This window comes from Cervus canadensis, chromosome 5, assembly GCF_019320065.1.
Source record: "Cervus canadensis isolate Bull #8, Minnesota chromosome 5, ASM1932006v1, whole genome shotgun sequence".
Classification (NCBI taxonomy): Eukaryota; Metazoa; Chordata; class Mammalia; order Artiodactyla; family Cervidae; genus Cervus; species Cervus canadensis.
In genome coordinates, this window is record NC_057390.1 from 63,840,903 (window position 1) to 63,859,292 (window position 18,390).

Consider the following 18,390-nt stretch of genomic DNA (forward strand, 5'->3'; position numbering starts at 1 on the left):
GGTTTTTTTTTTTCTTTTTATATTCCACATATGAGTGAGAGTATACAGTATTTGTCTCTTATTGTCTGACATTTTACTTAGTGTAATGCCCTCAAAGTCTATCCATGTTGTCACAAGTGGCAAGGTTTCCACTTTTATGGCTGAATAACACTCCATTCTATACACATATGCCCTAATTTCTTTATCCATTCATCTGTAGATAAACACTTAGGTGGATTCCCTTTCTTGGCTATTGTTTCAATAAACAATGTTGAATCAACAAACTTTTCCCATGAATATGACTCCTGTCTCAAACTAGGCCTAGACTTGAAGCTCCCAAGGATCAGTCTGATACCTTCCCATTTCCCCTCAGTTACGCCTGGTCTGTGGTAAGAGCTCACTCTCTATGTGCTCACTGAGGCTCAACTGGATATACAGGTTAGAAAGTATTCAGGCAGAAGAGCTTGCATTCACTCTAATGGATTTTACAACTCAAGACAAGTTTATATTTCAAAACATCATGGCTTTTCTAGTGTCTCCTAGGACTTGGTTGATGGTCTGCAGGAGGCACCAAATATGAAATTATCAACTTGCCTCACTCCTCTTAATCCAGTGACTTCCTTTTTACAGATGAGAAGCCCTTCACTGTGGAAGATACTTATTTGCTGTGTCCAGCACCTATCTTAAAGGAAGTTGGCATGTAAGTTTCCACCAGCAACTAAACCCCACAGCCAGGGAGGTGAGAGGAGGTTGGGGAGGGGGGGGACAAAAGGAGAAGAGTCTCTCTTCACTGTCATGGAACCTTTCTCTAGACTCCTCCAGATAATGATGATGGTGCTATGAGTGTAGAGAACCAGGCACTAGCATCAGTGTTTTACAGAGGGGACCTTTATTCTACTAAGATCCACTATAGCCTGCCAGGCTCCTCTGTCCATGGGATTCTCCAGGCAAGAGTACTGGAGTGGGTTGCCATTCCCTTCTCCATGGGATCTTCCCAAAACAGGGGTCAAACCCAGGTCTCCTGCATTGCAAGTAGATTCCTTACCCTCTGAGCCATCAGGGAAGCCCAATGAACCATCACAATTTTACAGATGTGCAGTCTATAGCAGAGAGAATTTAAGTAGCTTGTCGAGGTCACATAGTGAGTGGAAGAGTATGAGTTCAAAGCAAGGTCTGTCTGGCTGCATTACAACTACAATTCTAGAAAGTTCTCAGGCTACCCAAAGCACTGTTATACTCATAACCTCATCCTGTCGTCATAATTGCCCTTCTAGATGATTATCTCCTTTCTTAGAGATAAGGAAATTTGGAAAAGAAGCTCAGCAAGGATAAGTGATCCACAGCTGATTCAGGACCCCACAGTCAGACCCTCTGAGGCCATGTTCAATGTTCCTCGGTGTCTCTCCAGAGCATCACGTATTCATCCACACTGCCCAAGCCTCTCTGAACTAATTTATGGAGAAAATCTCACAGTGATGCAGTTATGATAAGTGCTAGTGAGATGAGATCAAAATAGTCAAGAGAAGGAGGAGAATTAGCATCCTGAGCAAGAAAAGGAATATGCAGGGAAACAGACAAGCAGTGTTGGTGAGGGAACACAAACTAACCTCTCTGTAAACACATCTCTAACAGAATGAAGACAGAATGGTGGCTTTAAGCAAAAATGCTAAACTTGTTCATCTGAATTCTGCTTTCAATCATTTGTTCAAATTACAAAGCCTCCAAATCTAGTTGCTTGACATCAGCCCATGATGCCACTGATTCCACAAACTAGCCCTGTGTCCATGCTGCTTAAGGCAAGCTTATGTCTCAACGAGCATCTTCTAGATGGGAGGAAATAGAAGGCAGGTTAGTCATGTACTGCTGTACCTTTCTGTGTTGGCTGGGTGGTAACAAAACCATCACCATCAGAATCTCATCACTGAGAGTCCAGACAACAACTGTAGAGTTTCTAGCTTAACCAGTTCATCCCCTGCTGATTTGGACCATTTGTTAAGACTACCTCTTCCTACCTACTACAATGTGGCAAGTAAATTAAACGGGAGCAGCCTCTGTCCATTCAATGCTATTTGCCATGATGTAAGAAAGGCTGGATACACTGCCTTGCTGCACCAGCCGGGTGTATCCTGACATCTCTCTAGGGTGTTAGAGATGGGTCAGCCCTTGGAGAGCATCCTCCGAGTTTTACAAAGGAGCCAGCTCAGAGGGTGGTTTAGAACGGAGCCCCCAGGGGCCCTGTGTGTCGGCACGCCGTGCTGAGTATCCCTGGTCCCCGTGTCATTGCAGGAAAGCCGCACTTCAGGTCAGCATGAACGACGGCCTCTCCTTCATCTCCAGTTCTGTCATCATCACCACCACACACTGCGTAAGTCCCTGCCTTTCCCTTGACCGAGAACTTCATTGTCATCCTGGCGAGTTTTTTCCAGTTCTGCGTTCTGTTAACTGAGCTTTGACTTTGGCACTGCAAGGCCAGCCTTTGGCCACCTCAGGGGCTGAACACATGTCGAGAGTGTATCAGGAATGCCTGTGCCTCCCGGGTTCCCCGCTTCTGTTACTAAAAGTGAGACCTGGCCACACTGGCATGACCAGATGGTACGATGGGGCCAGGGCCTGTGCAGTGCGGAGTGGGGATGCCTGGATGGACTGGGTTTAGGAGAAAATGCACAGAAATAAATGGCGTAGTATATACAGAAAACCCATCTTAGGGAGTTTTTCCTCTAAAAGGAAGCAGGGGGTAGGTGGGTAGTGCAGTAGCTGAAGGAAGAGGTGGAGTAAAAAGACAGGCTTTTATTTAGAATTGGAGAAGTTGCCACTTGTTAATATGATTGTGAAAATAACCCAGGAGAAAATGGAAAATTCATGAAATGGGAGAGAAGAGGAAGGGACCTTGGCCCATAGGGGCAGAGGGCAGACTATATCCTCTGCCAGCTCCTCCGATGCCCCATCTCTGGGTCCTTCATGGAAGGAGTATTCATCTCTGGCTATGCATGAGATCACCTGGAAAGCTTTTAAAAGATATGATTCCCTGGCCAATTGGGACAAAGTCTGTGCAGCGGGCCCCAGCTTTGGTGGGTTCAGGGCCCCCTTGGGAGTTCTCTTGTGCAACTATGGCTGGGAACCCCTGGGTTTATGAGGTTGCTCCCACTGTCAGTGTCTTGGAGCTCAGCCCATCAGAGGGCAGTCAGGGCTTTGTTAGCTCATATACAGACCTCAGCTCCTAATATGAACATTTCCGAAAGGATCTTTATTGAATATTCAGTTTCTGTTCTACCAAACGCACTTTTCCCATGAGATTGCTCTGCATGCTAAGTCGCTTCAGTTGTGCCTGACTCTTTGCGACCCTTTGGACTGTGGCCCACCAGGTTTCTCTATCCTTGGGGATTCTCCAGGAAAGAATACTGGAGTGGGTTGCCATGCCCTCCTCCAGGGGATCTTCCCAAGCCAGGGACTGAACCTGTGCCTCTTAGGTCTCCTGCTTTGGCAGGCAAATTTGGAGAATTCTTTACCACTAGCGCCACCTGGGAAGATCACTCTAGAGACTAGCATTTTTTGACCTGCTGGCCAGCTTAGACAGGTACCTTAGTCACTTCCCAGCTGGCCTTTGGAGGGCATATCATTAGAACCCCTCAGTGATTGGGGTTTGTGTCCTAAACACTATCCAGGTGGATGAGGGAGGGAGAGCAGACAGGCCCTGGGGACAAGATAAACATGAATTGTTTCCTGGAGGAGCAGGAAGCCAGGCCTCACAAGGGACAGTGCACCCAGCTTCACCAGGTGTCCCTCCTCCTCCTTTCCCCCCACACACATATGTTGCATCATATGTTAGGAGCCAGTCAGCTTTCCTGAAAGCTGGGTAAACCAATGCAGTGGGTACAGACAATGGAAAAGTTTCACTTGACCACAGTAAGAGCCTAGCGTCATCATAGAGACGTATCACCCCTGAGCAATGTCTGTGTCTCAGGCACGCCTCAGTGGAACCTTAAATCTGGAGACTAAATCTGAAAGCTGGATGCGGGAGCAGTGACATGTCTCCAAGCATGCCCTGCCTGATTCTTTCAGAAACTGACCCTGTTGGAAACTGCCAACCTGCAGGAAATGATTAAAATACCCCAAATCTAACAACGCCATTCCAGATTCCTCCCTGCTTTGGAATGACCCAACAGTTTGGGCCTGTATTTCTCATTATGTCTGACTGGACCAGAGAAACAGCCGTGTCCTGAGTCTGCGAGGGCAGGGAGGTGGGAAGGGGAAGTATCTCGGGACAAGCCTGTGGGGAGGCAGGGGCAGGATGACAAACTCAAGCCCTGGGCCGCTAAGCCAAGAAGAGAGGGTGTCCTCACTGACATAACCCAAAAGGAAAAGAACTCCCAGACAACTCTAATATCATCCTGACTCACTCCAGCCTACATTGCATTTCCCATCTCCTTCATCTGAGTGCAAGTCATCAAGTTTTCTGTTTGACCCTTGATCAGCATCACCTCATAACATCTGCATTATTCGCCTTTCACTTGAGAAGGCTGCATGTCTATGACAAAGTTATAAGGACCCTAAGATTTTAGATCCAGGTCCATTCACTCATTTATTCAACAAATATTCACTGATCATGCACAATGTGCCAGGTCGGCACTGCCCTGGGTGCTCAAGATACATCAAAGGACACAAAGGACAAAAATCTCTTATCTCATGGGGATGTGGGGAGAGAAAGCAGGCAGTGAACAATAGACATAACAAATGAATCACACACTATGTTAAGAAGTGATATAAGCTGTTAAAAACAAAAAAAAGCCAAGGGAATTGCATGATGATCCAGAGGTTAGGACTCCATGCTTTCACTGCTATGGGCCTGGGTTCAATCCCTGGTGGAGGAACTAAGATCGCACAACCCATACCACGAAAAATAAAATAAAGTAAAAAATAGAACCAAGAAGGGAATTTGGTACTGCTTGAGTGAGTGAGTACAAAAGAAGTGGCATTTGAATAGAGACTTTGAAGTTAGCTGTGAGGGAGAACTTTCCAAACGGTGAGCCCCACTGCTCAGAGCCCATCACCAGGGTCAGCTGGTATGTTCAAGGAAGAAAGAGGGCTGGTGATTAGTCACAAGAGGAGTGAGGCAAGCAGTAGGCAGTGAGGTTATGGGATGGAGAGTGGAGGGTCTGGAAAGAACTTCGGCTTTTGCAGAGGTGCAACGCAGCCTGGCTTGCATTTGAAAGTTCACTCTGGCTGCTGGAATGGCCAATAGGAAGACAAAGGATAGAAGGACCTTGACTGTTCAGGAGGGTTGTGGCAATATTTCAGGCACAAGTGGTGATGGCAGCTTGACTCAGGTGGGAACAATGGTGATGAGAGAAGAGATCATAGTCAGATATGTTCTGAAGGCAAAGCTAGCATATTTCCCAAATCATTAGACATAAGGCTTGAGAAGAGAGGAATCAAGAATGGCCCCAAGGTGCAGCCACTATGGAGAACAGTATGGAGGTTCCATAAAAAAACTAAAAATAGAGTTGCCATAGGATCCATCAATCCCACTCCTGGGCATATATCTAATTCAAAGGAAATATGCATTGCAATGTTAATAGCAATACTGTTTTGCAATAGCCAGGACATGGAAGCAGCCTAAATGTCCATTGACAGATGAATAAATAAATAAGATGTAATACATATATACAATGGAATATTAATCAGCCATGAAAAAGAGTGAAATAATGCCATTGGCAGCAACAAGGATGCACCTCTTGTTGTACTAGGTGAAGATTGTCATACTAAGTGAAGTAAGTGGAGAAAAACAAAATACCATATGCTATCACTTATATGTGGAATCTAAAATATGATACAAATAAACTTCTTACAAAATAGACTCACAGACATAGAAAACAAATTTATGGTTCCCAAAGGGGGAAAGGAGTGGGCAAGAGATAAATTAGGAGTTTGGGATTAGCAGATACAAAATACCATATGTTTAATAAATACTATATATTTAATAGATATATAACAAGGTCCTACTGTATAGCACAGGGAACTAAATTCCATATCCTGTAATAAACCATAATGGAAAGAATATGAAAAAGAGTGTATATATTCATATATAAATATAACTGAATCACTGTGCTATACACCAGAAACTAACACAACATTGTAATTTAACTATGCTTAAGTAAATAATTGTTAAAAAAAAGAATGGTCCAGAGGGCTTCGGCCAAGGAGTAGCCCTCGGTTGACAGGAAGAAGGCTAAAGCCAGAGAGGATATGAGGCAGAGGAGGAATCAGATGTTTTTTTTATCCACCAGTCCTGTGGCCTTGACTGAGTTATTTAGCCCCTAGGTACCTCAACTTCCTAATCTGTAAAATTAGAATAATAATAATTTACATCTCTTAGCAGTATTGTGAGTATTAAATGAAATGATATGTAAAGTGCTTGGCAAGCAGTCCTGGCCTGTAGTAAGTGCTCGATAAATGTTAGTTGTTATTATAGTGGAAGCTTAGTCAAAATGATGGACCTAATTGGAGATTCTTCCCAAGGAGTTGCTCCTCACTTCAGAGTCCCAATGTAACAAATAACTCTTTCAACACAACATGTAGCCCTATGAGAGTATGTTTGTAGCTTGATCAAACCCAAATGATTGTAAGGGGACAGACAAGTTGGCCAAAATCATCCAGAGAAGAAGATTTATAGTGAAATATTCAACCCCAGTCCCCAACAGGTCCTGTAGAAGCTCAAATTAAAAAGACTAAAGCCATCACTGGACAAATAGAGATGCAAGTGGAGTGGGTGGTCCTCCATAATATGAAGTAAGGTCTTGGACTTGCCTTTGTTTCTTGGGCAGCTGGTTTGGAGGACAAGGTTTTTAGATCAAAAATGATCCCCTGGGTCTGAGTAAAGGGTTAGTCTTGTCAGTGCCAGTTGCAGCCTGCCCAGTCCATCCCCTGGAACCAAAAATAATTTTAAAATATGTAGTTGAACCTGTTCTTTTCTCGCTTTATTTGGTGCCCATTTGGACAACTGTGTCACAAGTTTTCAAGATCTGCAATGAATAACTGTTGCCTCTGCCAAGAGCAGAAATTCCATGAAGTTTTACAGGAAAGACATTTTTCCATCCAAGAACTAAAAGATTCCTATACAAATGGTAAACTTTGTTGAGCTCCATGACTATAGAAAATGGTCAAACATCCAAAGCTCTCTCTTCCCAGCATATTTGAATACATCCCATCTCTAAGAGTCTTCACTGACCTCCTTTTTTTCTCCAACTCTAGAAATAGGTTGAGAAAAATCACCAAAATGTACTGCTCTAAGGGAAATAGCAAAAAGCAATTTGTCATTTTGATAACAACTCAAGCAAATTTAGGACCTTACCAGAATTTTTTATGAAAGATTGTCTTCTTTTATGTAAATAACCTTAAAATTGTGTAATTTTCCACCTGAAGTGTACAAAAATCAGAGAATCGTCCAACAAGTATTTCTCACATTCTTCTTGTGTCTCCGGTGCTCCATTTATGTTTTACAAGTCGCTGTCCTTAAGGAACGTAAAATCCATTTTGAGAAGTGAGTCCAACAAATTCATAAAAGAGTATGTAATAAAGAACAAGGTCATGGGAGCCAGGTGTATAAATGCTGTAGGATTTCAGAGTAGAGAAGATGTGACTCCACAAAGAGTCATGAGGGCTTCATGAAGGAGACAAAACCCAAGTGATGGTTTGAAAAATGATAATAACAGGTGAGAAGTGGGAAGTGGCCTTCTGCTGAAGTGAAACCAATCTGAGCAGAACTAGATACAACCATGAGCATAGTTTGTTCATGGTCCCTCCCAGAAAACATAACTTTTTTTTTTCTTCTTATTTGTATCAATATCTGGTGCCTTCTAATTGAGGTCCATCCCTCAGGTTGCCAACTACTTTCCAAGGATGTGCATGCCACACCCCTGATCACCTGGTGATCAACAGTAAGGCCCAGCTGATGCTTTTCCCTATTAACTACTAGGATTTGATTAGTGTTGGTTTCCAGGTTGGAGAATCACAGTCTTTGAAGGGGAGACCTAAAGTTAGACATAAAAGTCTAAAATCAACACTAACTCAGCGGACAGCCTGTCTTTGCTCCTAATTTATCCGAACAATAGCCTGGCTACAGTGGTGTGCATGTGAGCATGCTCAGTCACTCAGTCATGTCTGACTCTTTGCAACCCCATGGACTATAGCCCACCAGGCTCCTCTGTCCATGGAATTTTCCAGGCAAGAATACTGGGATAGGTTGCCATGCCCTCCTCCTCCAGGGGATCTTCCTGCTCCAGGAATCAAACCTACATCTCCTGTGTCTCCTGCATTGCAGGCTGGTCCTTTACCCACTGAGCCACCAGGGAAGCCCCACAGTGACAAGGCTGAGTAAATCTGAGAGGACCCATGTCAAGTCCCTATTGACAGAAAATCTTTGAATTAAAATAAAAATGCAACAGACTTAACCCTAAGACATCAAAACCAGAACGAATGCTCTATGATTACAGCAGAAAGGAAGAATTAATAATAATATTGAGTCAAAAATCCTAATTTCAGGTTCCTAATTTCATTTCCTATGATGATCTTGGGCAAGTTAATCTGAGCCTGTCTCAGTGTCTGTCTTATTGTAAAGTTTAAAAAGTGACAGCTCTGTGTTAGTTTGTTGACATTCTCTTTCCTTACCGAGTAAAAGTCTAATGGACTATCTCATTAAAAGATTTGCTGTTCATTATTTATAAACAGGCTATTTTCCCTGATTAAGAAGTATGCTTCCCTCTGAGTCCATGATAAGCCTGTTCCTTTAGGAACAGCCTGGGAAAGACTGAAGATGTTGCCTGCATAATAATGAGGGAGAGCAGCACCAGTAAATTAGATCTGGTGATAAGTCAAACTGGGTTAAGCTGCAGTTTCCTCAATATTTTTTGTATAGTTGATTTATAATATTGTGCAGCAAAGTGATTCAATTTCATATATATATATATATATATATATTTTCAAATTCTTTTCCATTATAAATGGTTGCTGCAAGATACGGAATACAGTACCCTGTGCTATACAGTAAATCTTGTTGTTTATCTATTTTATACATAGTGGTGTGTATCTGTTAATGTTCACTATTTTTGAAAAGAAAAGTTTTCTCAGTAAATGGATCATGGTGTTACATAAGGGAACTATATAGACTGTGTAGAAGAATGAGTCAAAACAAGTATTAACTAAATTTGATGCGTCATTACTACATAGAAAATGTCTACTATTAAAATTTAAAATACGCTATCACACCCAGCATGTCTGGAAGCGTTTTATCAGAGGAGGTACCATTTCATACAGATGAGAGCTGCAAGCTCAGAATCTTCTGACAGCCTGGATCGTCCAGCGTGCCCTGAGATAGCCACTACTCACTGGGGTTTGGAGTACATTTGACTTCTATATGGATGAACATAGTACAAATTTGTTGCCCAAGGGTTTTTAAATGATTTTATTCTTCAGATTTTCATGAATTGAAACTGTTCTGTTCCCAAACTAATGGCATTTTTCCCAGAAAAAGAGTGAGAAAAAATTTTGTGTGTGTGCTATCAAGATCAAGATTCAGGGCAGGCTCTGGCATATGAGGATCTACAGCACAAAGCAGACAAAACCATCGTGACTGATACAGAATCTAAGTAACTACATTTGCTAAGTCCAAGGAACACAGAGATAATGCATGGGAAACAGACAAGTACTGCAAAGATTTGCAATTTGACATAAGTGCTTTGATTGAGAAATGAACAATGCCCAGTGATGCCATGAAGTGGAGTGTCTGGGGAGTCAAAGAAGGATTGATTCACAGGAAAGATGATAAATTTGCTCAGGGTATGACCTGGGTGAAAATATGTTTGAGGCCCATGTGGCTGTGGTTAGTTGGGATGGGATGTTAGGAGAGAAGATAGAGATGAAACAACTGGGACCGGTTGGAGAAGCCTTCCTTAGTTGGAGTTTTTCTCTAGTATTTACTTTAAGTATAATACAGAATGCTGTTTTGATATTGAATTCCAATATCTCCTCATTTAGGAAATAAACATTTTTCATCTTCAAAAAAGAGAATCTAGAGGAAAGCAGTGTCGTAGGAAAACTGGCATGGCCTGAGTTTGCCTTGGAATACCAGAAACCAAGGGCCCTTGTGGCTCCGCTGGTAAAGAATCTAACTCCTATGCGGGAGACCTGGGTTCGATCCCTGAGTTGGGAGGATCCCCTGGAGAAGGGATAGGCTACCCACTCCAGTATTCTGGCCTGGAGAATTCCATGGACTGTATAGTCCATGGGGTCACAAAGGGTCAGACACAACTGAGCAACTTTCACTTTCACCAGAAACCAAGGCGATGGTAACTTAAATATAATCTGGATGCTGCCAGTGTAGGCTGAGGTTGCACAGGCAGCCTTGGTTAGGGCTAGCTCAGAAGACAGTGTGCTGGAACCCATAGAAGAATGCTCCAGTGCCTGCAGCAAAGAGAGGCTTCAGATGAAGGTCAGGGGCCATCTTCCAACCTTGTCTGCAGAGTTCTATTCTAAGCAACTTCCTGGGTTCATTTTGTAAGTCGGTTCAATTCTGTGACTAATTGCTTTGAAATAACTTAGGAAAATAAAAATCCAGCCCAGCTTTGTAGTTGTATAACTATCTAGGTAAACAGACAGTTGGCATGACTGCCCTTGCCAAAATTTCTTGAATTTCACCAGCCTGGTAGGGAATGAATCCAGAACCTCGTGCTGAGTGGCAATCTGGCCTTCCAACATAATAAAAAACTAATGCTCACTCTTCAGAAAAAGTAGAAATCAGAGAAGTCTTTTTTCTCCTATTTCTTTTCCAAGGTAAACAAAACAGTCCATTAATCAAAATAGGTAGCTATCTTTGAAGTAGCTAATTCAGACCAGCAGCTATAAGTATGTGGGCCTCTTCATTAAGGAAAGTAGTTTAGAGAAGCAGTTGCTGATGGTGAACAAAGCCAAAGACTGGGACCGGCACATATGAAATAGTACTGTGGTCCAAGTGTTAGGCTCTCAGAGAAGCGCGTAGCCTGTCTTTGCCCTCCAGAAGCATACAAACTAGTTATCAAGGCAGAATACATACTCCAACAGGTAAATACTATATTTGGTGGTGTAAAAGGTAAATATTATATTTGGGGGTGCAAAAGGCAAATACCACAGGGTATCCAGAAATTCTTTGTCTATTCCAAAGACTCATGAGTCTCCACCCAGGCCTGTGGATAAGTAAATTGACACAAGCACTGCACACTTTGGGGAGAGTCCACTTAATGGTCCTAGTGGGTTACCAAGTTCTAACCCTAACCCTAACTTCTCAGTTACTTAAGAAGGCATTCATGTCTTCCTGCAAAAGGGAGCTGGACAAATTCTAGAAATTCAAGAGTAACATATAGACAGCTCACGATGTACTCAACTCAGAGTGTCTTTTTCCGAACAAGACCCTCCCCAATTTTTATTTCTCCCCAATTGTATTTCTCAATTATAGGAAAAGACTCATGAAGAAGACAAGTCCCTTCCAATCAATCAGTGGAGAAGGGCAGGACCAAGCCCCACACCCCAATTTTTCCTATAGGTTCTTCACCCTGACATCATTCCACTGCCTGTATAGTTCACTCCCATGTCCACCCTTCTCCTTATCCATTTAGCCCCCATGTCTTCACAGAGGGTGAAGACTTCCTATCCTGGAAGAATAAGGGGTGTCAGGGCTGGAGGGGAAATAGGAGACTGACTTTGCAGAGGGTTTGAATGACAGAAGATGGAGTCTGGGTAATGGGAAGCCATTCAAAGGAAGAACAAGGCAATCTTTTTGGAAGATTAATCCAGCATTTGTTTATTCCAAGTCTATTAGCAAAATATTATTTATCTGGATGTCCCTGATTTATAATTTGGTCATTTGGAAAGGAACAGGCTCCAGTTTACTGTTCCATTATCTGAGGCGAAAGAAACTTTGTTCCAAGAATGACCAATCCACAGCCCTAGGGCTACTAGTGATTCATTAGCGTCTCATAATCAGCACCTGAAAAAGGATGGCTTTTGCTTTCTTATTGCTGTAATTATAGGTGATATGTCCTGTGAAAGATGTGGCTTAGCAAAGTACAAAGGAAAGACTTAGTTGGGGAAGAAAAGTGGGAACCATCATGAACTTTGGGATCAGATCAGTGTGACTAAAATCCCAGTCCTTAAACAACTGGCAGTGGTCCTAATACACAATAGATACCCAGTGTTAGCTTCCTTAGGCTGATGTTATAGGTTCTCTAAGAATCAGCATGGCGACAGTCTCTGACAGATACCATTCGACAGAAGAATGGTATCTGAGCCTAAGGAAGCAATAGAACCTTTCAACTTGCTGAAGGAACACCTTTCAAGTATCATATTAAATAGTAAGGACACTGCAAAGGAGAATCTCAAAAAACTGAATATGTGAAAAAAGATTACCAAGTATGATAAGTCATATAGAATAATCTATAGAATTGAGACCAAAGATATGAAGAAAGACTTGATAGACATTTTCAATATTTCAAGGGCTGGGCTCTCCTGAGGTATATCTGCTTTTATTGTGTATATCTAAGGAGTAGAATGGGGCTTCCCTGGTGGTTCAGATGATAAAGAATCTGCCTACATTGCGGGAGACCCGGGTTCGATTCTTGAGTCAAGAGGATCCCTTGGAGAAGGGAATGGTAACCCATGCAGTATTCTTGCCTGGAAAATCCCATGGACAGAGGAGCCTGGCAGGCTACAGTCTATGAGGTTATAAAAAGTGGAGTAGAATAGGTTGACGGATAGTTGTGGTTCAGTTTTGTAAAAAGTCTTTCTGATTGGGTGCTCCGTACAGGTGGGAGTCAACTCCCCATTGTGGTTATATTCAAGTCCAGGCAACTTGATAAATTGGCAGAATTATGTAAAGGCCATTCATGCATCAGATAGGCAATTGGGACTAGAAAAACTTTCAGACTTCTTCCAGTGCTGAAAGTCTGAAATTCTAGAACTAAAAGTGATCTAGTGAAAGAGTAAGGCAAATATTATCAGTCCTATATGGTGCAACAAATGAGTTTGGCTTTTATATTTTGAAAATAAATAAGAGCCTTTTGTTGGTGACACTGGAGATAGTTTCTCTTAATGTGGTTCAAACTAGCCAACCTCCACCTGATACAAGTGAGATTATATTTCAAACCAAAGTGAGCTTAAAGCTCCTCACAAGAAAAATTTGTTTTCAAATAACTTCAAACGCATCATCTCATTTACAAATGATTAATACACTAGTCAGAAATCAGTCTCATCTATTTATTAATTAGCCTTAGTAGAGACATATATAATTCAAGGTCTTTTTTTATTTTAACAAGATCAGCTATTGTTTCTTGTACTGTCATTAGAAAGGCTGAAAGACCACAGTAATATCAGAATGCCAAACTCAGATGTCAGACGTTGTTTATGAACTGAAATAAAAATAGTTTGGCGGCATCTCTATTTTGATAACCCTTGTATATATAAGAATCTTTTCAAATATGTTTTGAAGGATTGTGCTGATTTGTTTTTCTTGGATGTTTGAGGAATTGACTTTCAGTATTTTTATCTCAAGGCATTTTAAAGAATGTTTGCTCTAAGTTTGAAATTTCCTTGTTTTGAGAGTAAATGAGAAAAAAAAAGGATTTTTTTGAATCTATACTTGAGGAAATTCAGATAAGCACATAACAAGATGGTGATATTTATTTTTAGAAATAAAAAGTCCAAATACTAATCCATAACCAAGATAAATATATAAAGGACCAAAGCCAGCAGTTAAAAAACACAGACTGATATATTGTGTTTAAAATATATTCTGCTATATTTTATTTATAATAAAGCATGCATTCAACAAAATAAAAGGGCACAAAGGTTAAAAATAAAAGTATGAGAAAAATTATGTCAAGGGAATACCAAAATAAAGTTAACATAGCTATATTAAAGTTAAACTTTTTAGCTAAAAATCTTTATTGATAAAAAGAGGACCATTACATAATGTTAAAAGGAACTGTTAACCTAGGAAGTATAATTCTAGCCTGTACTTCATGATATATCCTCAACATATATGAGGCAAAAGCTGACAAGATTACAAAGAGAAATTGATAAATCCACCATCACAAGAGGACATTTTAAAACAATTCTCTTAGTAATTAATAGATCAAACAGCCAAAGGAATCAGTTCAGTTCAGTTCAGTCGCTCAGTCATATCCAACTCTTTGTGACCCCATGGTCTGCAGCATGCCAGGCCTCCCTGTCCATTACCAACTCCCAGAGCTTGCTCAAACTCATGTCCATCATGTTGGTGATCCCATCCAACCATCTCATCCTCTGTTCTCCCCTTCTCCTCCTGCCTTCAAGCTTTCCCAGCATCAGGGTCTTTTCCAATGAGTCAGTTTTTCACATCACGTAGCCAAAGTGTTGGAGTTTCAGCTTCAGCATCAATCCTTCCAGTGAATATTCAGGACTGATTTCCTTTAGGATTGACTGATTAGATCTCCTTCTAGTCATCTTCTCTAACACCACAGTTGAGAAGCATCAACTCTTGGGTGCTCAGCTTTCTCTATGGCCCAGCTCTCACATCCATACGTGACTACTGGAAAAATCATAGCTTTTACTAGATGGACCTTTGTCAGTAAAGTAATGGCTCTGCTTTTTATTATGCTGTCTAGGTTGGTCATAGCTTTTCTTCCAAGGAGCAAGCATCTTTTAATTTCATGGCTGCAATCACCATCTGCAGTGATTTTGGAGCCCAAGAAAATAAAGTCTGACACTGCTTCCATTGTTTCCCCATCTATTTACCATGAAGGGATGGGACCCGATGCCATGATCTTCATTTTTTGAATGTTAAATTTTAGGCCAGCTTTTTCACTCTCCTCTTTCACTTTCATCAAGAGGCTCTTCAGTTCCTCTTCACTTTCTGCCATAAGGATGGTATCATCTGCGTATCTGAGGTTATTGATATTTCTCTCGGCAATCTTGATTCCAGCTTGTGCTTCATCTCACCTAGTGTTTCTCATGATGTACTCTGCATATAAGTTAAATAAGCAGGGTGACAATATACAGCCTTGACGTACTCCTTTCCCAACTTGGAATCAGTCTGTTGTTCCATGTCCGGTTCTAACTGATGCTTCTTGACCTGTGTACAGATTTCTCAGGAGGCAGGTAAGGTAGTCTGGTATTCCCATCTCTTGAAGAATTTTCCATAGTTTGTTATGATCTACGAAGTCAAAGGCTTTAACGTAGATGTTTTTCTGGAATTCTCTTGCTTTACCTATGATCCAACGGATGTTGACAATTTGATCTCTGGTTCCTCTGCCTTTTCTAAATCCAGCTTGAGCATCTGGAAGTTCATGGTTCACGTACTGTTGAAGCCTGGCTTGGAGAATTTTGAGCATTACTTTGCTAGCGTGGGAGATGAGTGCCACTGTGCAGTAGTTTGAACATTCTTTGGCATTGCCCTTCTTTGGGATTGGAATGAACACTGACCTTTTCCAGTCCTCTGGCCACTGCTGAGTTTTCCAAATTTGCTGGCATATTGAGTGAAGCATTTTCACAGCATCATGTTTTAGGATTTGAAATAGCTCAATTGGAATTCCATCACCTCCACTAGCTTTTTCATAGTGATGCTTCCTAAGGCCCACTCGACTTTGCATTCCAGGATGTCTGGCTCTAGGTGAGTGATCACACCATTGTGCTTATCTCGATCATGAGGATATATTTTGTACAGTTCTTCTGTGTATTCTTGCCACCTCTTCTTAATATCTTCTGCTTCTGTTAGGTCCCTACCATTTCTGTCCTTTATTGTGCCCATCTTTGCATGAAATATTCCCTTGGTATCTCTAATTTTCTTGAAGAGATCTCTAGTTTTTCCAATTCTATTGTTTTCCTCTATTTCTTTGCAAAAAGAATAAATACCAGAAAAATGATATAAATCATGCAATTAAACATGATCTAGTGGACACACAATAATGCTACAGCAAAATGTTCCAAGTAGGGTCCAAAATTTGGAGGGGGCATAAAATGAGGGCTATACAGTTAAAAGATTAATGAAAAATACCATTATTCCATAAATTTTAAGAAAGATATCTCTGAAATTGGAAAATTTCAGAGATTAATGTATCATAATCTCATAGTGTTTTTCCCTAATGGCTCATAAAATAATGAGTCATCCTACAATGGATGCATCTTAAATTCATTAAAATGTTTCCCAGCAGTCTGTGCTATATCCAAAGTAAAGATGATGAAACATATGCTGAACAAAACTTATTTTTCACTTCTTCTCCCCCACTCACCCCTACCAACAGTGGAAATGAGAACTCTATCCTTTCTCCTCTGGAGAGTGGGGGCCAGGCAGAGGGAAGGAGCTGATCGCCAACCACCTTACAGCCAAATCATGACGTCTTGATAGTGCTGCTGCAGGGCTTACTGTGTATAGGAAAATCTCATGTGCTTGCAGTTTCAAATAAGTCATTTAAATCTTTTATAAGTCAAATTAAAATCATAATGGAAATTAGAAAATAAAGTAGTCGATTATAAAGATTCCTCATACCAAAACTTGTGGAATACAGCTAAAGTGACTCTTAGATGGAAATGTGTATCCTTAAATATCTATGTGAGAAAAGAAGAAAGGCATAAGTTGATTAGCCAAGCTTTGAACTCAAACCATTACAGAGGAACAATGGAGTAAGCCCCTCCAAAAATAGAACAAAAGCAATAAAGTAAGAGAATAGAAAACAAGACAGAAAACAGAGTTGTGGCTGCTGCTGCTAAGTCACTTCAGTCCTGTCCGACTCTGTGCGACCCCATAGATGGCAGCCCACCAGGCTCCCCCGTCCCTAGGATTCTCCAGGCAAGAACACTGGAGTGGGTTGCCATTTCCTTCGCCAATGCATGAAAGTGGAAAGGGAAAGTGAAGTCGCTCGGTCATGTCTGACTCCTCGCGACCCCATGGACTGTAGCCCGCCAGGCTCCTCCATCCATGGGATTTCCCAGGCAAGAGTACTGGAGTGGGGTGCCATTGCCTTCTCCCAGAGTTGTGAGGAAGGGAAGTAAAAGAATAAATATGTATTCAAAGAACTGTGTTCTCATCGGTCAGTTCTGAGGGAAAAGTGTTAGTCGCTCAGTCATGTCTGACTCTGCAATCCCATGGACTATAGCTCGCCAGGCTCCTCTGCCCATGGAATTCTCCAGGCAGGAATACTGGAGTAGGTAGCCATTCCCTTCTCCAGGGGATTGTCCTGACCCAGGGGTCTAACCCAGTTCTCCTGCATTGCAGGCAGATTCTTTACCATCTGAGCCACCAGGGAAGCCCCCAGTTCTGGGTGGGGGACACACAAACTCCCCTCTGTCACAGGTTCAGGCTGTGCTGGACTGAGATCATTTACTGAGGGAACGAAGAAAACATATGCCAGTTAAGCTCATCCCTCACTCCCTTCGAGGTCTTTCTTCCCATGGAAGCCTTTGTACACAAAGTGAATGTTATAAAGTGTTGTATAGTGCTTACATTTTATTCTCCGCCACTCTTTCTCAAGTTCTTTTTTTTTTTAGTGTGGACCATTTTTAAAGTCTTTATTGAATTTGCTACAATATTGCTTCTGTTTTATGTTTTGGTTTTTCGGCTGCGATTGGCCAAGAGGTGTGCAGAATCTTAGCTCCCCAACCAGGGATTGAACCCATACCCCCTGCATTGGAAGGCAAAGTCTTAACCACTGGACTGTCAGGGAAATCCCTTACTCTTCGCCATTCTTGTCGGGAACTAAAATTTTCCATGTTACTATGAAACCCTTGATTTCTGTGGCTGTTTGCCCCTCGGGAGGTCTTCTGATCACTTTTTTTTTTGAAGTTTATGGTTCTGCTTTTTCTAGCCTCTCACTTCCTGGTCTTCTATTTTAGATCCCCTCCCTGCCCCCTTTTCTGATTTGACAAAGCTTCCGGGTGCTCAGATATCAAACAACCAAGCTTCTTTGAATATAAAATAAGAATCCCCAGTCTCTGAATAGGAACCTGAGAGAAAGTATATTCCTTAAGTACACAAGCTTTAGTGAATGTCCATTGTGTGCATTTACGCGTGCTCTTGGGTCATTGGGGCTATTCCAAAAGATTGAGTCTTTTAGGTTGAGCATTCTGAATTAGCAAATGCAGTTGGGAGAGGCACAATTGTAGGAAGAAGTGCACAATTTAAAGAGGATCCAAAAAGTGTGTGTTTGTGGAGAGAGAGAGAAAAGAGGGGTGGAGGGAGTAGGGCAGGAAGAGAGGGACGACAGATTCATAGTTGAGGAAATATGACCAAATCACAGAGAAAACCTTTGAGCATTTTCTGTCTGCCAACACTAAAATAATGCCAACTCTTTAAATAGTCCAAAATTGGCAAAAAACCAGTGGACTAGGCTATCCCAGAACTGGAGGAGACAGCAG

At 41.7% G+C, this 18,390-nt stretch overlaps 1 protein-coding gene across 1 annotated transcript in view; it reads left to right on the plus strand.

The window, feature by feature from the left end:
• ANTXR1 (ANTXR cell adhesion molecule 1) overlaps window positions 1-18,390 on the plus strand; it is a 252,763-nt gene that overhangs the window by 114,111 nt on the left and 120,262 nt on the right. Inside the window, exons 11-12 of the mRNA XM_043468945.1 lie at window positions 610-679; window positions 2,266-2,344. Coding sequence (XP_043324880.1) covers window positions 610-679; window positions 2,266-2,344 — 149 coding nt within the window. The remainder of the gene's footprint in view (window positions 1-609; window positions 680-2,265; window positions 2,345-18,390) is intronic.